The sequence below is a fragment of the Meleagris gallopavo genome, chromosome 4 (genome assembly GCF_000146605.3).
Source record: "Meleagris gallopavo isolate NT-WF06-2002-E0010 breed Aviagen turkey brand Nicholas breeding stock chromosome 4, Turkey_5.1, whole genome shotgun sequence".
NCBI lineage: Eukaryota > Metazoa > Chordata > Aves > Galliformes > Phasianidae > Meleagris > Meleagris gallopavo.
Window position 1 is genome coordinate 16,926,478 of NC_015014.2, and position 24,707 is coordinate 16,951,184.

The 24,707-nt window shown below is 41.3% G+C and overlaps 2 protein-coding genes across 10 annotated transcripts in view; one reads left to right on the top strand and one right to left on the bottom strand.

Moving 5' to 3' along the window:
* RUFY3 (RUN and FYVE domain containing 3) overlaps positions 1–17,576 on the top strand; it is a 47,038-nt gene extending 29,462 nt beyond the window's left edge. For 3 of the 9 annotated variants that reach the window (XM_019614583.2, XM_019614585.2, XM_019614586.2), the window contains 10 exons: positions 1,443–1,535; positions 2,247–2,327; positions 2,782–2,949; positions 4,434–4,531; positions 7,946–8,065; positions 10,280–10,382; positions 12,058–12,149; positions 13,097–13,157; positions 14,207–14,281; positions 15,135–17,576. In XM_019614583.2, coding sequence (XP_019470128.1) covers positions 1,443–1,535; positions 2,247–2,327; positions 2,782–2,949; positions 4,434–4,531; positions 7,946–8,065; positions 10,280–10,382; positions 12,058–12,149; positions 13,097–13,157; positions 14,207–14,281; positions 15,135–15,278 — 1,035 coding nt within the window. In that variant the 3' untranslated portion in view covers positions 15,279–17,576. Of the gene's footprint in view, positions 1–1,442; positions 1,536–2,246; positions 2,328–2,781; positions 2,950–4,433; positions 4,532–5,594; positions 7,762–7,945; positions 8,132–10,279; positions 10,384–12,057; positions 12,150–13,096; positions 13,158–14,206; positions 14,282–15,134 lie in introns of those variants that run through there. The other 6 variants (XM_019614584.2, XM_010709652.3, XM_003205670.4 and 3 more) reach the window with 6 other exon arrangements.
* Positions 17,577–17,874: 298 nt separating this feature from the next.
* Positions 17,875–24,701, bottom strand: GRSF1 (G-rich RNA sequence binding factor 1). The gene is made up of 9 exons (XM_003205661.3): positions 24,497–24,701; positions 23,928–24,083; positions 23,457–23,597; positions 21,222–21,351; positions 19,591–19,742; positions 19,312–19,436; positions 18,959–19,094; positions 18,697–18,780; positions 17,875–18,013 (listed from the first exon to the last, which is right to left on the bottom strand). Exons 1-8 carry the CDS (start codon positions 24,660–24,662, stop codon positions 18,722–18,724), a joined length of 1,065 nt encoding a protein of 354 aa, XP_003205709.2. The 5' UTR covers positions 24,663–24,701; the 3' UTR covers positions 17,875–18,013; positions 18,697–18,721.
* Positions 24,702–24,707: the final 6 nt, after the last annotated feature.

A 24,707-nucleotide genomic window follows, 5' to 3' on the forward strand; every position in this document is an offset into this window, starting at 1 on the left:
TTGAGAATTCAGTTAGCTGCCATTAACTAAATGTGAGATGGAAAACAGCCAAATGTTTATGCTCAAAATCAAAAGCTGTTGAATCCACTTTTTCCTTCTGAAGTCTTCTGAATGTTTTCTGTTTTGTGGAAAAGATCTTAAAATGAATTACACAATGGATGTATCTTGAATTGCCATACAGCTGAAGTAGGTTGAGACAGAGACGTTTCTAAACTTCTGTTTATTTTGACAGATGTAAAAGTTTACTACCGTCTTGATATTATCTTGCATGCATCAATGACTTTTCCTTTAGTCTGTCAGAATTTGCAAGATATAAAGGAATAAAATATTATAATAATGTTGTTCACTCTGAGCATGGAAAGGCATTGGTACGTTGTAGTGTAACCTGTGTCTTAAAATTGGTCTTGCAATTCATCAGTAATGGCATAAATGCGATAAAATTATTTTTAGGTCATGAGTGATAATAGTCTCGTCCTAAAGGTTTGACAGTGTCTGTGTCAGCATGTCACTTTTGCTCAGCAGAATGATATTGATTAGGACATCTCAGTGCTCTGGCAATACAAACATGAAATAGAAATTCTTTTTTGCTTGTTCACTCTCATCAGAGAGGTATATGTGTCTGGTTCTGTAACACCTTCTCTAAAGGATGTGTTCCAAATGATGAGAAACTTTACTGGCAAGTTAGTGTATGTACTCTTGCAGGTAAAGTAAAAAAGTTTTTTTTTTTTTTTGTTTGCAATTTAAAAGGATAATTTTGGTTTTTTGAAAGGTGTTGCACAGTAGGCTGTATTTCTTGGTGCTGATACAATAAATGGCTTTTGATTTATTACTGTCCATATTTGAATGCTTTGTCCATTAATTGTGATACCTGTGAGACTGATTACAGTGTTGACTAGAAGTATTTATTGATTTGTGTTTTTAGTAGCTTGCTTTTCTCTTAGTCAAGTCTGCATGCAGTTTAAATTAAGAATTAAATTGACACTGGGACATGCTGTGCCAACTGGAGCTATTTGCAGAATGTAGTTAATAAACTGTGTCACATGTCATATCAGTTTGTGTTTTTGGCATGAGCTGTACCAAAGACTCATGCTTCTGTCAGGCTAATTTTTATTGAAATGAGGATTCGCAGTGAGTTGTGTTAACCACACATTATGTAGAGTCTAGGACATAGTGACCCAAGGAACTTAGTAATGTTACTAAAAGACACAGACAGAAGTAACTTGGGACGTCACTGCTGTACCAGTGTCATAGATTTTCATTGTTGGCTGATACTTTTTCAGATAGTCTGTCCCTATGTTAGGGGCTGAATTGTCTTTTTTTTACTTGAAATATTTTTTTTTCTTACTGGGAATGTTAGCAAACAAATACAGGATAATCTGTCTAGAGGAGAAAAAATCTGCTAAATATTGTTTTTAATATATTACTTTTCTGTTTGCTCACAGCTTGCTGTTGCAAACAATAGGATTATTACATTGCAAGAAGAGATGGAACGAGTTAAAGAAGAAAGTTCTTACATCTTGGAGTCCAATCGTAAGGTTAGTATATGCAAATGATGCTTGAACCCGTTGGGCAGAATTTTGTATAGAGCAGCTGTTTTGAAGAGCTTTAATTTCCTTATCCATGTCACAAAAAAACTGTAATAAGTAACAGTGACTCCAGGTGGATCCTCTGCAGAGAGTAACAGATGGACCCTGACCATAGTAAATCCTGCTTGGCGGTAGCTTGTACATGTGCAGAGCTGAAAACTAACACGGTATCTTTATGGCTTGCCAGGTGAAGATGTCAGAACAGACTGGAGGAAGGGTGATCTAACTGAGATGTGGCAAAAAAGCTCAGAAATGAGAGTTCTGCTTTTTTGACCTGATACGCTATGCCTTTTGGAAATAAAGGGACGGGTTGATAAAATATGTTAGTCTTTTCTCAGTTTATTTGCTGAGAGAATTGGTAACTATGCCAGAATCTGGTTTTAGTTTTAAAACCTGCAATGTATTTTTTCTGAGATTTTTCTAATCATACTTAGTAATTATCTAAGGTCTAAAAATGGTCTGTCTGTCCATTCTAATTATAGGCACCGAATTGCACTGAGCAACAGAGATTTCTCATAAGCTGCATGTTGCATTATCTGAATAGAGCCGCTGTGTTCTGATAGTTGCACAGTTTGGTTCAAAAGTGGGATAAGCAGATCAGCCAATGTGAGAATTGTTAGTGTGTATCATTACATTGATAGAGTTTCTTCATTAAATTAGGTCGCTAAAGACAGAACTGCAGATGGACAGGCACTGACTGAGGCGCGAAAACAGTTAAAGGAGGAGACTCAGCTGCGGCTGGTAAGGACAATGTGAGGTTGAAGCTCCCTACAGTTTGCTTTTTCACATAATTACTGCATGCCAGACAGTTATTTTTCAGCATATTTGACCAGCGGCTTATTGTCATTTCTATCTGTCTACTTCAGCTTGATCTGAGACAGTCTTGTTGGTAGTGATGTTAATTTTGTGGCTCAAAATGGGCAGTGCAATTGCTTTTACATCCCCCTTGCAGGTAAGGATATTGCCACTATTGGAAATGTTACTCAGTTACTCAGAATGCATACTTAATCACTCTTTAATGTTGGACTGAAATTGTGAATTTTTTGTCCTTAATTGTTTCTGGTATGTCAAATCTGTAACTGTGATGCAGTAACAGTGTAGCACACTTAGGGTGGTGACTTCATTGCCAAAAGCACCAGTTAGGGGTGGTTACATCATTGATGAGGAAGAAAACTGACTCTGCTGTGTGTTTCAGGATGTGGAAAAGGAACTGGAGGCACAGATTGGGATGAGACAGGAGATGGAGTTAGCCATGAAGATGCTGGAGAAAGATGTCTGCGAGAAGCAAGATGCACTGGTGGCACTCAGACAGCAACTGGATGATCTCAGGGCCCTGAAGCATGAACTGTCTTTCAAGCTGCAGGTAAGAAAAATAATGAAAAAAATAGAATGAGCTCCAAATAAAAGTGGTAGCTCTTGTACTTTTCTTCCCCATCTCCGTTTGAAAAGTACTGTGTGTGTACTAGGGTGACTGGATATATTCCATACATCTGTCTTGCTTCCTTTGCAAAGGAAGCTACCCTTTAGGGTAGTTTAAGAATGTTCTAATGACATGTGCACTGATAGTCTTTTTGCCTTTTTCAAATTTGTAAACCTGCAGGGGAAAAAAAAAACAAAAAACAACAAACCTTAACTGAAAGGAATGTTTCCCCACAAAGGTTACCTTGACAGGTGTCTGTTTCAGTTAGATAACATTATCTGTGGCAGTGGACATAGGATTTTCCCTATTGTGGGGAAGTATGTGCAATGTAGGTATGCTTTGGGAAGGGTATCTCAGTAGTGAGCTGTTCTTTGCTACTCTTCATTTGGTAACGTGTATAATCAATGAGTAAACAAATGTATAATCAACAAATATCCTGAGAAGTTAGGCTGGTCTTTAGAGAGCGTATAGCTGGACAGATTATCACATTGGAAAGGGATAATAGGAAATGAACGGAAAAGCTTACCCATGTCCTGGGCTACAGGAAAAACTCCAAGAGGAGCAATCTCCAGAGAGAGATCCTTCCTCAGTGGCAGTCAGTGCCACTTAAATGGGTCTAGGAGAGGTGCAGCCAGGCTCCATCCCTTGCCTTCACCTGTGCTCCCGCGGCTGACTCAGTGCTTGCCTCAGGTGATCAATCAGAGGTTCAGGCTGTGATTCAGTACTTCCCATACAGAGTGTTTTCTCAGTTAATCATGGGGTTTGGTTCAGGCTGCTTTCTAGGCTGTGGATGTGCTCTGTAATCCTAGTGGTATTATTAAAGTTTGGTAAAGACGGCATGAGCTCCTGAGGGGCAAAACAGGAAGCTGTAGCATTTTAAGCAATTGTCCCTGTTGGGGAAAGAAAATGCTATTTGTTGTGGAGAAAGATTGATGATAATTCAGAAATGTGCATGTTTCAGTGAGGAAAGCATCTTCTGGTTTTTATGATGTAGATATTGAACCATTACTGCCTTATTTTAAATGTTTCCATTGTCATTACATACATTACTACATAATGACGAAAGCAGACTCTTTAGGACACAGAGTAGCACATAGTGCATGGAAACAAATCATAAATTATAGGACAGGAAAACGTTGCTTCTGTGCTCCTTGAGCCAATTGTTCCATGCAAAAGGTTGTAGGGTCATTAACAGTTACTGCATTACCACCACTTACAGGAAGCAGATCTGCTTATAACATTGACATTCTGTGAGGTCCAAACCTAGCCTTCACCTGTAGGGCAGGATGCTATATTGATCTGGCATTTGCTTTTTGAGCACCTGTCTTAATGGCTTCTGTCTATTACTAGCCATTTACCACATGATTTGTTCTTGCTTATTTTGGTTTTACTGATACTTATATAAAACACATTGCTACTTTTTGTAGAGTTCAGACATGGGAGTGAAACAGAAGAGTGAACTGAATAGCCGTCTAGAAGAAAAAACAAATCAGATGGCGGCTACCATCAAACAGCTTGAACAAAGGTAAAAAATGAAATTTCTGCAATTATGATAATTGTGTTTCTACTAGTGATAGTGTTGCACTGAACTCCATAGACCAGATGAGAGCCTTAGTGCGCTGCTGAGGCACTACTAAACAGAACAACATGAAGAGAACGGGATTCAGTCTGAGCAATAATTTTGTGGCATGGTGTGAAGTGTTTTGCATGTTCAGGGGAGCTTCCATTAAAAAAGGAATACACTACTAAAACAATAATTAACATAGCAGCTTTGTTTATCTGTCAGCTGCATATTTGTGTGTTATTCAGTCATTATAGGTCAATTACTATCTCTGATAGTGAGCACACTGCTAAGCATCTAAAGAAGTGCTTGACTATTAATGACAGTATTGCAGTGGGAGCAGGGAGGAGAAAGGCAAAACAGAAATCATTCTGAAGATGCATGATTATTCCAGATCTTTTTGGTACCACTTTGAAAAAGTACCCCAAATTTTGAACACTTGTTTTAAGAGCAGACAAATTATCACGTCCCTATAGTTTCTGAGGAAGGTATACTTGAGGAAAAAAAAAAAATCTCACATGAAAATAAGGAACAGGCTGATTGTCTGTAGAAGCTGGTAAAAATATCCTGTAAGTATAACATACATTTGGTCTGAGACCAGTCCCATCCTATTGGCTCTGTTGCTTTGGTGTTACTATATCACGTAATTTGGATGGCCTCAGTAATGAAGTTGAATTGATTTGAGGAGCAGTGCTCCTTTTTCCCTTTTTCTTCTTTGGCCAAAGACTTCAGTCTCTGTGAATTGCCTTGACTGCAGTGGAAGCTCCAAGCCAAACCAAGGGAAGGCTTAGGTCTGAGCAAGATGGGTCTGAAATTACTTTAGTGCATTAAAGTATTCTTTAAGTAAATATTCTCATTTTTAAGGTTTGCATTTTGAATGATTCTTAATGACATAGGTCAGTTTGTTTGTAGAAAATTTGTATTTTATGATGCATTATATCTTCTCATCTAATTGATGTGCTCTTTTTCTCTTGCTGTTCTTATTTTTCCATTTCCTCTTCATCCTTATTCTAACTTACTTATACAGTGAAAAGGATTTGGTGAAACAGGCAAAAACCTTAAACAGTGCAGCAAACAAACTGATCCAAAAGCATCATTAGACATTTTTGTGTCTGGTCACCTCACAGCTCTGACATCAGAACTCACTTATGAGAGGAGAACTTTAGAATTGCTAAGATCAACTGTTAAAATGTTAATTGTCACCTAAAGTTGATTTGGATTTTGCTGAATTTTTAAAACTAGTGAGTTTTTCTTCAGAGATTTAGTTGGATATAAAAATCCCTAACTTTGCCATTTAAACTGTGTTAAAATACCAACGAGTTGGCCAATAAACACCAGAAAAGCATAAGGAATGTGGCTCTGTACATCCTGGTGATGCATGCCGTATACAGCAGCACAAGTCTTCAACATGTATGGATACTAGGTGCGTTGGTCGAGTCAATATTGCATTGGCCAGCTCTGGAAAGTCAACTAGTTTTCTGTGTTACCCTTTTTGTGAATTAGAGGAGCAAATGCATCCCTGGAAGTTGTTGAAAGTAGTTGTGTGCGTACCCCAAGCCATTACCCATTCACTTCTGTTTTGTGGGTTCAGCCCCGAGTCTTAAGACGGATGGGCAAGGCCAGTAGCTCATCACCACGAAGATCAGCCCTCTTGTAACCAGGACTGCTTGCAATGATTTTGCCTTAGTGACTTGGTGGGGGGCAGGGGGGAATTATCCTTATTCCCTTAAAATTCATGTGTCCAAAATTAGTAGTTAGGTGTCTTAGAGTAACATGATAGAGTGGTAAGTTCAGTGAAAACCTCCTTATCTTTGCATTGCCTTCTACCTCTGCCATGAATCCCTCTAGACATATGTTGCTGTTCTTCTTTACTGAAGGAAGCTGAGGAGGGGTGTTTTGATAGGTCTCTCCTCTTTCTAGAATGGGAAGTTACATGTTTTACAACAACAAAAAATCTGATCTTTATACTCTAGTGTTTAAAGCAAACAAACAAAAAAAAAAGTGCAGTGGGAATGGTAATTTGGTACTTGACCGCTCCTTATCTGAGCAGTTAGTGCTACAAAGGAAGAGTTGCCTTTTACTATTATACTTCTTTCATTTGCTTCTATGTTTTTCCACTGCTCGATACAAATATGGAATTTGCTGATGAAAGATGAAAGAACAACTGAAGCTTGGAAATATCTCAGAATGTTAAAAGTAGTTGTCATCGTAACACCCCAGTGCAAAACATTAAGCAACTGTAGTGTGGCCAATTATAAATTAATATTCTCTTCCCTGTGGCCACAGAAGCTCAAGGTGCTGGACTGTTATAGGCTTTACTTTAGAAATGCTCCTAGAGATTTTTTTTTCATTCAAGAGAATAATGTTTGGGGTTTTTCTGAGTAAAATCGAGAGTTTTTTGCAAATAGAAATTATTTGGTGCCAGTTCCCCATTTATCTTGTTGAATAGTGCTTCTTGCGGGCAGCAGACAGCAGATGTGACTGAAATACAACTGGGAAAAAATATCTACTAATTCTCACTAGATATATTTACAAATCTTTGAGGCTCGGCCTAGTCCTCCTACGCACAAGCGTGTTCCACTGCTTAGCTTGTTTAATGGACTCCTGCACACGAGCAGACTTGAAGACTGGATTTAAATCTTCTAGTGATGCTCAAGCCTCATGCTTGAGAGTATAGACTTAACCTTCTGTAATCTTTCACTAGGAATGCATTTTAACTATTTGGGGGAAAAAGAATGGCGAAAGCTTTCATCAAGGTATCCAAATAGCTAGTTAGAACAGTTAACATCCCTGCCCCTCTCCTCACATTTCTTCTATAGAAATTGGGGTTTGGGCTCATTTTGTTTGCTGTCACAACAATGCTAAAATAAGACAGAATTAAGCATCTGACAGTTTGATGTCAGGCCCAAAGCAGAGAAGCTTTGGTGTCTTAATGCCCAGGCACTTGAGTCAATGTGACAGTCAATGGAAGAGACCAGGAAGATGCACTAATTCTAAATATATTATTAGCTAACCTATGTTGCAAGTTCCAGCTACATGTGTAAAGCTGAGATGTAACGTACATTAAAATCAAATTTGACTTAAAATTTTGTGTACTTGAGGTTTGCTTCGAATCTGGATAAAAGTGATGTTTTATGTTTTTCATCTAATGGCTGTAAACTGTAGTAATAGAATAAAAAAAATTGAAAATCAGAGCTTCTGCCTGGTTCACCTACATTTTACTTTTCTTTAAAATATTTTCCCCCTTCCCATTGTTTTTACCATCCCTTTCTTTGGCTTTACCTTTTCACTGGGTTTTTTTATTTGTTGGTTAAAGTCGGTCTTCCTCCCCACCATGGCTTTTGTTTTTTATCACAAGTTCATGTGGCTCAAATCCAGATTGCGGCAGGCGGAGAAAGACCGTCAGTTGGCACAGCAGGACAACCGTCTCTTCAAGCAGGAGTTTGGGGACAAAATCAACAGCCTCCAGCTAGAAGTGGAAGAGCTCTCCAGGCAGCGGTGAAGAGATCTTTTTCTCGTTTATTTTCTGGGCTGTTCTTCCTGTGTCTAGAAGAAACCAGGCGGGTCAGTCCCAAAATGAGGAAGGGGCTGGAAGGAGATGAATGGCATTTTATGTGCCAGATGGTGTTAAAGCTAGGGAGGTAGAATGCTTTGAGAGGTAGCAAGGCTTTTGAAATTGAAACTTGAAAAATCTGGAAGGAAATGCAGAAGCCACAAGCAAAGGTACAAGTCTGTACCGGAGTGAGTTATCAGAAACAGGCTGCAGAACATCTCTTGAACAGAAATGAAATGTCAAGATGTTCCCTTCAAACATGGAAATTTCCATGCATATTTTCTATGCTTTGGGCATCTGCCCATAAGCATTTCTTTGGGAATTGACAGTTCTAGAGATGCAGAAGGATGGAGATCACCACCACAAGCTTCAAAACCTGTTTGGGAAGCCTGGTTGATTCTTCATGTGCCTGGAGGTGCTGCTGCAAGTTAACTTGCTTTAGGGATCTCAAGTTATCTTGGGTATATGCTTTGGAGTGCAGTAAGGCCTCTGCCATACAAACCTCTCCAAAATCTAGCATTACACCAGACTTGTCATGTAATAACGTAACCTTGAACCTGAAGCAGATGATTTGTTGGCTGCTTGTCATCAAGGATGTCTCTCGAAGAAGTCCTTACCTGGAGCCGATGTGTAAGAGTTAAGGAGCAAGGGAAGCAATCCTAGGTGTTGGTCTGACAAACTGCCAAGATTTTTCTAGTTAAAACCAAAGGAATTTTGTCAGTGACAACTAAAAAGGTGGAAGTGAAATGCAGGGATCTTAGCAAGAACTGTCTGTCTTTTTCTGCTTATCAGTGCTGGGAAAACAGAGGAGTCCTGTCTGCAGAGCACTTCTGTCTGCAGACATGAGGTATCCTCTGTTCTGCAACAAGGTTGCTGAAGTGAGAGGTGTGGATGCATTACTGGATACTTTTTTTTTTTTTTTTTTTTTTTTTTCTAGTCTAGCATCCTGGCACATCTGCTTTTGTCTCCTTTTTCAGAAAGCTACAGAGGCCACCCACAAAGCCAGCATTTATTTATTTTAATAAAATATCTTTTATTATTCTGATAAAAGCCATTTATCAGAAATCTGTTCCACATGCCTGGTGTGCGTGGGTGAGCTTAGTGATAGCACTAGATGTGGGTGGAGAATGCATTTTATCTACATGTGCATCTAGCACTAGGTTTTACTGAATTAGTGTAGCTGCCAAAGTGGTGTTTTTTTGGCATCAACTCAGTTTTTTCTGATAACTGTCTTCCGTATGTTAAATCGAAGTGGCAGCATGAAAATAACAGTGCCTCCTTTATTGGGGACTGTCACTGATGTAAGTAAGTGAGATTATAACACACTGACTTGACAGACTGTGGTGAGTAGTGCTGCTTGAATTGTGTTCCTTTAAGAAGAAATGTTTTAGGTTGTTCTTAATCAAATTGTAAGCAACTTATCCTCTGGTCTGTTTTTGAATGCCCATGTTGAGGAGGCCTCATTTCTAGATCAAAGTTTCCAGTTCAGCTTTACCCACCTCAGTTAGGCTATGTAGTTAATGAAACTGCAGTCCAATGAGTTATTTAATAATCTCTTGGAGCAGTATTGAGACTAATGAGGTTAATAATGGAGAGATATATTTGTACTTAATGGAAATCTGGAGGATTCTGAATCTTTTATAGCAAGAGCCTTGCCAGTACATTTACCAGTTCCAAGCTTTTGATTTTGGAGCAAGTGTTGTTCTGTAAGTAGCTATGACATTTCTGTTCACTTCACTGGTAAGGACTTCAGAAAGTGGAGTTGTTTTGGCAGGCTGCAGCAGTGGAGCTTTCTGGTGCCTCAGAGTAAAGGGTCTGCGACCAATAGCTGGATTTTGTCATCCTTTTCTTCAGGTTGTGCTGGGGGCCTCAGCTGTGCTCATAGCTTGGTATTTTGTAGGGATGCACAGACATATTTGTCAGGTTTGTTTTCTCTGAAGTGGTGCTAGAATTAAATTAAAAACATTCAGATCCTCCTTCCTGGCATTTTGTGGCTTTAATGCACATTAAACAACTTTTTATTGAGAAGCAGTTTTTAGCTCTAGAATTAGGCTTCAATTGCTTTAGGGTAAAGAGAATGTTAAGTAGTTTTAATAACGTAGTGGCTCCTGATGTTGAGTGTTATTAACTTTATTCACAGTTCCACCTTGATATTACAGGAGCCACCTTGAAATCGAACTGAAGCGGGAAAGAGAGAGATGGTCACACAGTCACCAAAGCAGCCAAGGAAGCAAAAAAAGCCCAAAGAATTGGTTAAAACCGGTAATATGTCTTTTTTACTTCTTGGTTTATATTTTGGTTATGGTTTCACTTTGTTCTCTCTTCCTGAGCTTTACTAGATATTAAATACATACTATTAATTTGTCAGAACAAGATGAGTTTGGGGACATTTTTTGCACACACCAAATAGTCATTTGGTTGAGCTTTAAAAAATAAAAACTATAAGCATTACACTGAACTGCAGAACAGATTTCCTCATTCAGGCTGGGTACCTGACCAAATCTTGCCTGTGGTAGTGAATTCCTTCAATAGCATAATAAAACTAAGCATAAGGCAGCAGGAGAGATGAGTAAGTACCTCATCTAATGAAAAACAAGCTTGCTCACTTGTGATTTTTGTGTCATAAAAAGGGAAATTCTCCTGGAAAAGCAGTGCAATTTGGAAAACAAAATTATCTTTTGAGGGCATCACAAGTCACTTGCAGTGCTTTTAATGCATTAGCACATTCATTGTGCTTTTCTTTTTCTTAAAAAAAAAATAAAAAAAAAAAAAGGAAAAGAAAATGAAGTGGTAATCTCATGAGTAAAACTGGTTCCCCAAGTGAAACTCCCTTTTTGGAAGTCATTTGCCTTTGAAAGCGAAAATCTGCCCTACAGCTTTTTCTGTAAACTGAAAGAGGCTCTTTTGCTGGGAACTGACAGTTGTTTAGGAGAGCAATACTCATAAATTTGAGAACTGTGAAATAGCAGAGGTGGCTTCCAAAATTCTGATGTGCATCACAGCACTTGAGACTTGCATTTACCGGACTCCCCTGGGCTGCTTTAACTATTCCTTTCTGTGTTTGTTTCTTTTTTCCCTTTTCCCCACCCAGTGTTCAGTGAAGTTACTTACACATCATGATAAGGAGCTGCTTTTTTCTGCTGCTTGTGTGACAGTGCGTCACTGGGTGTGGAAGTGGCTGACGGCGAGGGGGGAACAGTGAGATCAGTATTCTCCAAATATGAAAGTAAAGTTTGCCTCCTTTACTCAGCAAGGATGATCCTGCTGGGAGCAGACGGGGCAATGTGCAGAAAAAAACCAAATAACAGATAACATACATAACAAACATAACAGATTTTTCTTTTGCCAAAAACTTGTAAGTGCTGCTTGGTCCAGTGGAAGTTTGCATTTTCGAGAATGTAAGAGCTTCACTGAGATTATAGTTGCAACACCAGAACTGTGTGTGAATGGGTAACTGCCAGCACTTGACATGTAGGCTGCAGACTATTTCTGACCTGGTTGTATTTCCATGTGTTATTATGTACCTGCCTGGCTCAGGCTATGACCCAGGTCTTAGCTGCGGAGTGGAGGGGAGGATTTTTCTTTCCGGGCTGAGAGGATTTGTTGCCCTGATCAGTCTATGCAAAGTAATAATTTTAAAAAGTGACTGAAGTTTCTTGTCCTTTAGTAAAAGGAAACCATTGGACATGACTAAGAATCCAGCTGTAAAACTTGAAATCAGCTTTTCTTCATAGCAAAAATAAAAGAATACAGAGCTGCTCCTGGCGTGCATTGGTGTTTTTATGCTTTTGTGTGCCCATGCCAAGGGGGGACAGTGTAATCAGTGTTCTCCAAGTACAAAAGTAGTCTCCCACTGCAGTGTCAGCAGTGTGGCAAAGGTGAATTCTTTGTTAGCATGCTAACATGGTTTGACTGACTGGTGAATTCTTTTTGGTAGGATGGGAAGCTCAAAATCCAAGAGGAAAATGCCAAACTGAAACAGTCCCCAAGAGAGGAAAACAGTGTCCTTCCACATAAGTATGGAAGAAAGTACATCTCATTTTCGTCTTCTCTTTTTCTGATTCTTGCTCCTTCTTCTCTGATTTCTTTGTTGCTGGATGGGAATTTTAGAATAGCATGATTTCCCTGGCTAAGAAAGCATTTCAGCCTCCTGCCCCATTGTTAAAATCTCTCCACATTTTCAGATTGTTGCGATAGGATTTGTTTAGCATTTGGAAGTTAAGCTGAAGATTTGTTTTTGAATGTGGAGATACGATTAAAGACAAGTAGGGAAGAACTCTGTAATGAGGGTGTTGCTTAGAGACAGCTTTTTTGAACTACTCTCAATGCCAGTGACAACGTGCAGTGCTCTAACAGTGTACTGAATGCCAATAAAATAGTGATTGGAAAAGTATTGTCTTAAAAATATCATAAGCTCTATTCAGGTCTTTTTATTTGGCTATTAAAAACCTTCCAGTCTTGTGCTTTTTGCACCCATTTCACAGTGTGTAAGCTATGACCATTGGTCTGCCCATTTGTCTGGAAGACTTCATAACAACAGAACATAACCATTGCCTGTTCCCAGATGTAGAGGATCAAACGTTTTGCAGTCGTAACTTTAAAGCCAGTTCTAAACTATGTGTGCTGTCTAAATTGCTTTTTCCACATTCATGCTCCCCTTTTTTCTGCTCTACTGAAGTCATTTTACAAGTATTTCCATTTAGCCAGGAGTGTGCTGCCTGACTCAGCTGACAGTATTCATTCTAGAGCACCAGTCACTGCTGCCTCTTTGCTTTCCTGTTTGATGAAGCTTATACATGCTTCTGCTCTCTTGCGTGAGCAGGCTTGGCGGTGTGGTTTTGAAGAAATAAAACCAGAAATCAGTGCAGGTCTGATTTTAATAAGAGGATGAAGAGTGCTTTGATAGTCCCTGTGTTTTTCTCATAAGTAGCGGTGTGATTGATGCACTGGCTCAAACTAATGTTTTTCTCTTGTAGGTTACAGAGTAGCACTCAGGAGGAGCAGGTTGGTGATGCCTTTTCTTGCATTCAAATACTAGTGAGTGTGCTGGGGAGCTCCTGCAATGTCTTCCCTGCTGCAAATGCCCTTCAGGTTTTGTCTTTGTTAAGATTTGTGCCTGTAGAGTGTGTAGCAGCAATGTGGATGGATCTCTAGTGGAGAAGTGCTGCTTATCTCAGTAGAAAGTTGTCAGTACTGCATTTAAGCGATTCTATTTCATTCCCTCAGCAAAATTGTTATTTTTAAACTAATATTAAATCCTTTTGTAATTCCTTTGCCCCATGCCTTTTCTGGGTTAGCGTCTTGAAAAAGAACAAGGAAGGCATAATTTTGTATTTTGTGAAAATGGCAGTGTGTAACGTCCTTGGTCTGGGTTAGGGTTTTGCAAGTTCCTTTGGAGTCTACAGGGGAAGAGTTATTTGTTTGTGTTTGGTTGGCTGCTTCTGTGTATGTCAAATTGACCCAAGCATGTTCTTTCTCCCTTGGGTGCCTGGCAAAGCCCACCTAGAGCCACCAACTCTCAACAGGATGCTGCAATGCACATTTACTCCCATCTACCAGGAATTTCTACCATCATCACCAATTATTCCTGGTGAAAAAAGAGATTTTGATTCCCCCTCCCTCAACCCCCGCCTTGCTGCTGGGCCAGCAATCTCTGTGTAGGCCTGTAAACAAAGCTGCATGGTCCTCGGCTTGCAGAGCCGTACCATGCTTCCTGGTCCACCCTTGGAACTCAGGTTTGCCAACTGGGCTGAGTGCTGCTGCTGAAGAGGAGAGGGTGACTTTTTAGGACTCGTGCCTCTTAGTTGATTTTGGTTACCTCTAAGTTTTTTAATGAGGGACAGCAAAAGGTAATATCACTATTACAGGTACCCTTCAGATTTTAGCCAGTGCAGCTGTCCTGCAAATAAATTTGTTAGTCCTGTGTGGCTTCCTGGTGTGTTGCGTAAAAGGGAGGGCTTAAAAACACAACAATGTGAAATCTTCATCCCTGTTATAAAATAAGGATCAGCCACAGAGCTTTGCTACCAAAGCCATGGAAAGCAGGCAAGTAAAGCAGAATGCCTTGGCTTTTATTGTGGGTTCAGGAACAGCCATCAGGACCTGGAAATGCTCAGATCTGCCAGCTCTGCCAGGAAGAAAGCAGCCGAAGCAAGAAAAAGGTAACTCCAAGGATTTATATTGTCATCTCAGCTGTGTGGTGAATGTTCATTTCCTCTATTTACATTTTCAATGAGATGGTCAAGGTGTTTTCCTGGGTGGTCTCTGAAATTGATTAGAAGCAAGGGTTGTTAAATTGTTAACACTTGCAGCTCCACTTTCCTTCATTGATGCTGAGGAGCGGTTTGTAAGGAAACAGTCAAGGCACTCTTAAAAACTGTTATCAGTGCAGTGAACGTTCTGGTCTCGCTGTTGTTGCGTACTTTAGAGATGAGGAAGCAGGTGTCATTTGGTTGTATTTTCCTCTGGTTTACCTAACCTGCCAAGATTTGAATCAGAGGGCATTGCTGGGAAGCTGGGGACAAACTGGTCCTTCCAGGCAGTGCATGCAGGGCTCTGACCTCCACTCTTGATTAGAGATGGACCAGTGCCACATTTCCAAATAGCCCTTGGAAATATCTAGGGCAAAGCAAGGGAGCACAGCAAGGTGACCTGGCTGGGGAGCTTTCAGAGTGGTGACTGGTCTGTCCAATATGTCTATATGGCTATAAAATAAATATGCATCACTTGTGACAAAATGCTCTAGCTGCAACTGGACTGAAGCAATTAAAACTTGAATGCTTCATTTTTGGTAACTCCTACCTAACTTTACAACAAGTCTTCACCTACTCTTTGACATGAGGTCCATGGTAGCTTGGTCCTGATCACAAGGACAAGTTTCTGGTCTTCAGAGGGGGCATCTTTCTCTAGTCCAGTAGAGGATTTGAATTAACTGAAGGTTATAGAGAGAAAACTCAAGTTTGTTTTCATCACTTGTGTTTAGTATCCTGTAATTTTTCTGTCCTCTTCCTCCAGAATATCTGCAAGAACTGCGGTGGTATCTTCTGTGAAGCCTGTTCAGCAAATGAGCTGCCCCTCCCGTCCAGTATTAACCCAGAGCGTGTCTGCAATCCCTGTCACAAGCAACTCATTGAGCAATATTCCACCAGTCCCTTGTAGGAGGCAGGCTGCAGAGTGTGGTGAGACCATAAAAATTGTTGTAGCAGGTGATTGTCTCTGGAGTTGTTCAGGGGGAATTTGAAGACACTTACCTGTGTTGTTTGGAGAGGGAAAAAGCAGCTTTATGGTGTTTTAGTCAAAAGAGACTGTAAACAGAACACCCTGAGCCTCCCCTGTGCAAAAATCTGCCAGCTCTCTGACCTGGTCTTGTGCTGAGGAGAACAGCTTGAGGAATGTCACACCGAGTGGCCATAAGGCGTCATCAGGCAGTCTCAGGATGCTGCAAGAACAGAGCGCCCACCCGAGAAAGAGCCATGTGCCTGTGTGTGCAAGGCAGGAGCGTGTCAAGTGAGGGCATGCTGCTGCTAAGCAATGGCTCGCTAAAAGCAAAACGGGAATACTTTCTAATCCTCACGTCTGGCTGCACTTGAAATATCATTTCCCCTTTTCCTGCTGTCTTTGACAATCAGGCTCAACTGTGCTCCTTCAGTGCCAGGAGTCCAGGTAACAATACCAACAACAAAAAAAAACCATTTTCTGACACTGCTTCTTTGACTCAGTCCTCCAGCAGCAGGCTTGCTATGCAAATCATTATCAAACAAAGCTGTGAAATGATCCTTTATTTTTAGGGACTTTGGAGAGGGCTAAGATTTTCTTTTTTGGTGTGTGTGATGTTGGAGAATTGACCCACACTGATCCAGCACAGAAATGTTTAAAGGCATCTCTAACCTTCCTACTGGAGACCCTCACTGTGACTTTGTGACCACAAAATGGTGGCCAACCCAAAGAGCTACAGAACCTCCTATCTTGATGTTCTGGGGGAATAGGAGTCCCAAAGGTTTAGTTACAAATCAACATTACGCAGAGAGTTTAAAGCAGTCTTTGCACCTATCTCCTTTGTGTACATAAAAAAGTGATTGTAATACAGCTGGTATTTCACTGGTTTTGCATTAGATCAAAATGAAAGCGAGATGAACTCAACAGTGCTTTTTGCCTTTAGGATATCCTGATGTAAAACAGTTTTAAAAGTTTTCATAGTTTGTGCTACATCAATCTTTGTTGCTGTGACTTCAAGGACACATTACTCCAAAAAGCGTTGGTGACTTCCTCATAAAACACACACGCATCGTATCAGTTTATTTGGTCTACTTGATACTGGAAGCCTACTTCAGTCTTTAGGGCCACAGGATGTTTTGTAAACTATTGAAAATTGATGTATTTATACCTGACGAAGGCATTGGGCTTTAAACTACTATCTCCTAATAAAATTTGTATAATTCCTCAGAGGAATTCATTAGACTGGCTGGAACTGCACTAAAAAGTATATCAGAGTTGAGGTTTTTCACATGGTTGGTGCTAGAGTTAGTATATCCCAGAAATTTTTCTTTCCTAGTTCCTTGCAGGTCTCAGTGTATTCAGCTGTCCAAGCGCTCCACCTCCTCTCAGTGCCCTTCAGAGACAGTGCACTAAACAAAGGAGAGCAAGCTTCAGAGTTTTCCTTTTTCTGCCCTTTGTGGTAGTTACCTTGCTGCTATCTTTTACAGTAGGCAAGAAATTGTGAGTAGTGTTGAAATTTGAGAAGCCTAGAATTAAGTGTGAGCAAACACTGCTTTCACAGGGTGAAATGCCATCCAAATTTCTAAGTTTTGTGTACACATTGGTACACGCTTAAGAGATTGCAAATTCCTGCATCCAAATCCAGGAGAAAGTCTGACCCAGGCAATTTCAGTGCTGAAGGATTTAACTGGAAACCAGGCACTTACTGTGAAGTAACTTTAATGCTGGTACATCCGAGCAATTTCACAGCTCTGAAGTGACAGCTTATCTGTGACCTCCACGTAACTTCCCACTGTTCAGCAGTGGCTGCTGCAATTCTTGCTTGAAGTGAAGGCTGAAATGATCTTTATGTAGAAAGCAGGACAGTTCTTGAGCAGGTCCTTTACAGTTACAGTATGCAAACAGCCCTTTACAGAGGCAGCTGAAAATCCTTCAAAATAGGGCTCTAGTTGCTGTAATTAAAACTGGTATTTGGAAAGGTGTGAGATGATGATGTAAGCTGTCTGTGTTCACACACACAACTCCTTCCTGATTTCTTTGATTCAGTGAAGGACTCTGCTTTTAAGTACTGGTTGTTGTGCTTTATGGTGCTGCAAATGTTCAAGGCACATCTGCTCACATACTGGTGGTAATGCTGAATTTTTGGGTTTATACCTGGACATTTGGAGTGGGGGAGCAGATAGCAGTTTTTCTGATATTAATTTTGTTCCACACGCAGTAATAAAAACTTTCTCATCTGGATCCTGTGTTCTGAGTGATCCTTCCCTTCTGCTTTGGCTATGGCTATGAAAGTATTTCAAAACCAGTAGCAGATGCCAACAAAGAAATTAAAGATATGTGGCAGGAGAAACAAGGAATAAGCAATGTTTACTGCCTTCTGTGTATTGGGATCTTAGACCACTTGATTGTTGTTAATTTTTTACATTGGTGTTTTGTTAATACTTTGTTAGCACTGTGCAGCTTAAGACTAGAACTGCTTTGTCCCACAGCATTTGCCATTCCTCCATTACAGTTTTTTCTACTTCTGTGACAGACAATCTTTCTATGACATATCAACACGCTTTATTACATGCTGTTACATAAATCCAAATGGTATTTTATACAGCTTATCCTTGTAATTGAGCAGCAACTCCCATATTCCATCTTTGCTTATACCCCAGGAATGCGTTCACTTTGACCTACGAAGAAAGTAGGGGGGGAAAAAAGATAGAAACCATCACTACTTCATTGCAGCTTATTATTCTCTTTTTCTGAAAATGCACCACTGCATTTTATTTCAAAGTATTGCTGCCAATACTGCAATTGTATAATTTAGCATTTTTCAAAAAAAATGTCACCCAAAAGGATAAGATGCAAACAGCCTGTGAGAGAGAACTGCCACGTGCAGTGGAAGTAAGTTATACACAGAGGGGAGCCAGAAACAGTTCTGGGTGCCACTCCTCTATTTCCATGCTAGAGACTGTAGCTACATCAGAAATTCTAACAGGTGAAAACTAGGACAGCTTCAAGGGGAAGATGAATATGCAAGTGGAAAAAGCACTCTGGCACATTCCAGCAGGCCTCAGCTGTGCCAGGGTAAGTTCCAGGGAGGTGGTGTGGTGGCTGGGTAGTGCAGCAACCTCTCTGCCAGCTCTGACTGTCACCTCAGACATGCACTGCTACCCCTCTGCCACAGGAAGTTGTTTTCGTGTAATCTGAATGCACAGGCCTGTGTGCCTAGGCTTGATGCCTGACCTCAGATTAGCTGTGATGATCAGCTTCAGCCACTTGCTCTAAGTAACAACCCAGATGCTATTTGAAATTCAAAATATCAAGTGTACTAAAAATGAAAAAGGAACAATCCAAAGAAGGATACACTCACCAAATCTGAGATCTCGCCACTGTCACTAGTGGTGTCCTGAAGCCTTTGGATGTTCCTTCAGGAATACTTCAACAGCACCAAACTCTAGTGAACAACATGGGAAAGGTATTTCGCATTCAGTGACTTGCAGATAGGGGAATTCGGAAATCTGGTTTTCAAACAATCCTGTTGCACAGGGTACTACCAGTAGCTAGACAAGAAGGGCCAAAGTACCCAAGGATCTATGTCTTGGAGTTGTGGAACTCCCTTCCTCTTTACTTACGCAGCTGTGCCCTCTCCTTAGCCATTGCAGTGACTGCATCATCATAGCTCTCAAAATGCACGTCAGCTTCACCTGTGGCAACTCCATCGGAGTTGTATTCTATTAGGATCCTTCTGGGCCTCAAAGGAGCAAAAAACTGAAAAGAAGGAAAAACAGGGATCCAAAAGGTGAATGTGGTGAGAAAGAATCAAGAGAAATACACCCCATTACCAGAAAACCTCATGTTTTTGCTCATAACCCACATCCAGCCATGGGGACTGAGCACGTGAGAAGCACAAGACTCCCTCCCCTTCAGGGTGAAGTTGATGCACAACCAACCACTAAATCTGATGCATACTTTTACTGCTACTTACATCTATTATGTCTTGGGCGCTAACTTGTGTAGGAAAGCCCCTCACATGGACGGCGCGTAGTGATGATAAGATGCTCCCAGTTTGTGAAGAAGGCCCCGAGCTTTCTGCTGCTTCGCTAGCCACTTCTGTGGAAGGGAGGAGAAACATCATTAACACCTGCAATTATCACTTCCCTTACATGAAGGCTGAAGACAGCAGGGCCGTGCTCCCAGCAGCAGACAGCGACAGTGAAATGAAGGCGCCTCAAAGAACACACACATGCTACAGGGCCAGGCTCACCCTTCTCTCTTTCCGCACTGGAGCCTCTGGTGTAATCCGACTCCCTTTCTTCTGCAGTGGATCCAAGCTCTCTTCTCAGTCTTATCATCTCCTTGCGAAGAGACAAATGCCTCTGCATTTCACGCTTTGTACTTATGTATACTTCTATATATCTAGGATTACAAGGAAACAATTACATGGCACTCCCTGTACTTCCACAAAGAACTCAGGAATTTGAAAATATACAATTATTGTGCGCAATTTTCCCGTCTCAGCTCTGCTCACCTATTTGCTGTAAGAGCCACAGATGGCGTGTAGTTACAATTTGGGGTTAAACTGGCAAGCAGTAGTTTTGAAGAACTTGTTTAGACTGTACAGTAACATCTATGAAAGTGCTTTTCAATGTGTAATGAGGCTCTCATGTATAAACCCACATACTGTGAGCCAGTTTGTTCTGACAAGATCTTTAGTGTATGGTGTTACATGAAATTCTTTCAGGACTAACATCAATTGCTTACATGCCAAAACTATGTTTTGCTGCAGAAATGCAGCACTACTTATAGACATTCTCTCTTTCCTGCAGTAGCATGCATCCTTTTGAACAGCCTTATAAAGGAGACTCTTTTCCCCCGATGTACTTCTGCAAACTGCTCTATCCCAATCTCTCCAACCCTCAGTTAAAAAAAATAATTAAAAAAAAAATATATATATATATTACTCAATCGCAAAGCAGACTTATGAAGCAAGCAGATACACAAGATGCATAGGACCATGCTAAATACTTCAGGGAAACCTAAGATTTTACTGCTATGATATTGGTAGGATGAAATGTAATAAGGTGTGCATAAAAGTTGCAGGAGAAATACACCAAGATATAATGCAATGTTATGGGAATCTAGCAAAATCCCACTTATGCTGCAGAAAGAAATAGTTGGAAAAAAACATCCTATTCCCAAGTTTAGTGAAAGTAGAAAGTTGCACTTAAATCTCTGGCCATCTATCCCAGAGCCCCTTACTCAGACCTTCCAACGTTTCAGAGCTGCCAACGGTACCAGTTGGGCCTCACACAGGTTTAACTATTCGGTATTTAGTCAGACGTTTCCACAGAACAGAAGAAATAATGCCGTGGAGAAGAGGGGAATGTGGCTATCCATATTTCCTCTCTTCCCAACAAGAGCAGACAAAGTAAGGGAAATAATCTCATGTACAGCCTGACTGAGCTCACAGCTCAGCATCCATGCACGTGAGCTCAGGACAAAGAACTTTTCTGGAGAAATGAAAGAAAAAGTTGGCAGCAGATTTGGAAACTTTGGAAATAGTTTCTTCAGTAGTTACTCAGGTACATGAAGCTGGGTAGGTGAGTCAATTAGAGCCTTGTTCCATCACAACAAAAAAAGAAAATAATAATGGCAAAATGTGAATTAATTAATCCCTACTGGAGGGTGTGAAAGTATGTCAGGTCACTGAATTATTGGGCACACCTGCAGAGCAGTGGCTTAACATGGGCAGGGGTACAAACACAAAGAAAAACTAAATCTGAGAATGAGATAACAGGCAAAGCAGCTGATATTACGCCAAGAGGCAAGCTATAAGTCACACTGCATGCTTTATACCAAGTTCTTCTACCCTCTAAACCATAGCAAAACACCTACCTATTCTCCATGTACTCCTTATGTCTTAGTAGGGCTTTAGCTACCATTTCCGGAGCTGCAAACTGCACATAAGCTTCTCCTGTTTTTCTTTCTCCCCGATAAACAAAAGTTATGTCAGTTATCCGCAAACCTATTAGCAGGATGGGGAGAAGAAGGCATTTACATTGTTAGGAACTTGTGCTATGGCTTAGAAAGACATCTCTTCCCTAACTCCTCTTGTTTGGACAAATTAATGTAGCAGCTCCTAATCCTGAAATAACTTCAGCCAAAATATGTATGTATTTTTAACTTTTTAAAAAATTCCAGATTATTGGTTTTATGTTAGCTTTCACAGAAGTCTTAATTGCCAGCGATAGCTCTGCAACAGATGGATTTAAACATTATTTGACTGTTGGTTATCAATTAAAAAACCTACTGCCAGTGGCCTTCACATTTGGCATCATATCGGCTGCCATTGAGCCTTAGTGCTGGAGAACTGTGGGCATGCCCACCAGCAGTAGGAAAAACACCTGAAGAAAGAAGTGGTTTCAGTTTACTCTGAACTTTACAACCTGATCTCCTAAGAAATATTATTTCTGCAAACACCAGGAAAGCCTCTTTTCTATTAAGTATATGCAGAAACCAGCTTGCTTGCTTCAGCCCTAAGAGCAGGGAACACACACTCTGCTCAACAGTTGCTTGGCTGAGCAGTTCTGCAACAACTAAGCTATAACTGGCACAGGATGCCCAGAGAGGTGGTGGCAGTCCCGTTCCTGGAAACACCCAAGGTCAGGCTGTGGACAAGGCTCTAAGCATCATGATGTAGCTGTAAGTATCTCTGTTCCTTGCTGAGGGTTGGATTTGATGGCCTTTAAAAGTTCCTTCCAACTCAAATGATTCTATGATTCTGACTATTCATATGAACAAGCCATTATTTAAAAAACCAAACTGTAAAAACCCACTTCACAGAATCACAGAATCACAGAATTGTAGGGGTTGGAAGGGACCTCTAGAGATCATCGAGACCAACCCCCCTGCCAAAGCAGGTTCCCTACACCAGGTCGCACAGGTAGGCGTCCAGGCGAGACTTGAATATCTCCAGAGAAGGAGACTCCACAACCTCCCTGGGCAGCCTGTTCCAGTGCTCCGTCACCCTCACCGTGAAGAAGTTCTTACGCACATTTGTGCGAAACTTCCTATGCTGCAGCTTATGTCCGTTTCCCCTCATCCTGTCTCCACGTACCACTGAAAAGAGACTGGCCTCACCACTATGGCCGCCACACCTCAGATATTTATAAACCTGGATCAGGTCCCCTCTCAGTCGTCTTTTCTCAAGGCTAAACAGACCCAGTTCACTTAGCCTTTCTTCATAGGGGAGATGCTCCAGGCCCTTCACCATCTTTGTGGCCCTCCGCTGGACTCTTTCCAGCAGAAAACTTAGAAAAACTTAGCTACTAGAGTTTTAACATTACCACGCATTATCTGTTATGATAATACTGCAAAGCCCTACGCTGCACTCTCTTGTCCTGAAGATACCTGGGGCTCATCCATCTGAAGAGAAGATGGGGGGGAATCTCATCACTGTTTACAAATGTCTAAAGTGGAGTCAAGTTCATGGGGGCACATTCTTTTTGGCAGCAAGCAGCAATAGAACAAGGTGCAATGGGCAGAAATTGGAAAACAGGGAGTTCCATATTAACACAATAAAGAACTTCTTTACTGTGAGAGTGATGGAATACTGGAACAGCTGCTCAGAGAGGTTGTAGAGTCTCCTCTGATTCAAGACCTGCCTGGATGCCTTCCTGTGTGACCTGCTGTAGGGAACTGCTTTAGCAGGGGGTTGGACTCAGTGATCTCTAGTATTCCCTTCCAAACCCTACAGTTCTGTGATTCTGTCCTTTAACAGGCATATATCTTTCTGGCAGTTTCTGTACCAGTAGCAATCTCAATGCAAAAAAACTTGAATTCAGATTCCTCCCTTTATTTATCTTCCCCCTAAATGAGTGCTGCAAATATTGACGTTAAGACAGACTTCCAGAAAGTCAAAGGCAGCCAATGACCTTCCAGCCAAAAACTTGTTCAGAAAGCTTTAGTTGCTTCTAACAGCAGGAGGATAGCAATTTGTGATGCTACTTAAGGTGTTCGTGGCTGCACATGCTCTTTCAGCTCTCACTTAGGGGAATGACTGCTAAGCTAAACATGAACTCAGAGCACAAAACACCTCATAAACAGAGAGTAAAAACTAGTTTGATTTACCTGCAAAAAAATCTGCAATGTCATCCTCTGTGGAGTCGAACGGAAGACCTCTGAGCAGTACAACTCCATCGCTCATGACTTGCGACTCATACCGCAGGCTCTGCAGTAAGCCATCTACATCTTTATCGTGAATTTCATGAACTGCAAGGCACAAAACATATTTTCTTTCATGGTACAGAGAAGGTAGCACTCTGCATTCACCTTCTTCTAAGGCATCACTCCTCCCCCCCCTCACACATGCACAACTTCATCTTCTTTCCCTGCATTGCTCCCACATAACTTGATGGTGCCCCACATCACAAGTGTGACTTTGCTGTTCCCACACAGCTCAAGAAGTTTGGACTTCACAGTGCCTTGTTTGCCAGTTTTTGCTCCCCACTGTCCCCCTGGCACCAGCCTGTTCCTGTAGTCAAGCAGTTCAAATTGACTATCATGTTTTCTTTCCATTTAACTTACGCTACTCAAACCCACCTTTTACGTAACGCGTGCCCATGTATCTCAAGTTCTTTTCCAATGCTTTCTGGACATCTGCTTTTGACTCAAGCTCGATCAGGGCATCTCCCCTGCGCCTCCCATCCCTGTTTAGGAGGAAGTGTATGCCGTTCTCACCATTCCGAATCTTACAGCCTGGAAATCGGGGAACACAGGACAGAGACATGTGCAGCTGTGTCAAGTGTGGGGGAGCTTTTGATCCCAGACTAAACCTTTGAGTATTGCACAAATCTGTTCCCCTGCCCTGAAAGGCAGGCTGAAAAACTTTCTACCCTGAGCTCTAACACACAGTGCTTCTCACAAAGGGCTCTGGCGTCCCTTAGGGACATGGCTTAACGGGCAACGTTGATGGTGGGCCGACGGTTAGACTAGGTGATCTTAGAGGTCATTTCCAGCCTTCATGGTTCTATGATTCACAGCTTCCACTGCTGTGTAAACGGACGATGCATGCCCTTATATTATTTTCTTTCCATTAACTAACTGTTAGCTAATCATTAAGTTCTGTAAGAGCACAGTGAACCGTTACGGAGGCCAAGCAGCTCCCTTACTATCAAAGAAGGCCATCATCTCCTTCTTGGTACACGCGAAGGGGAAGCCATGCGCCCTGATGAGAAACACAGAGTCCTCGTTCTCTTCCTTGGGAAGCTCCGGGTCCTGCTCTGCGAGCTGCCCTTCCTGTGTCGGCGAGTCGACAACCTGCCAACCGAGAGCCATCAGCGGAAAAGCGGGGACTCGCGCGGCTTCCCCCCGCGGCCTCCG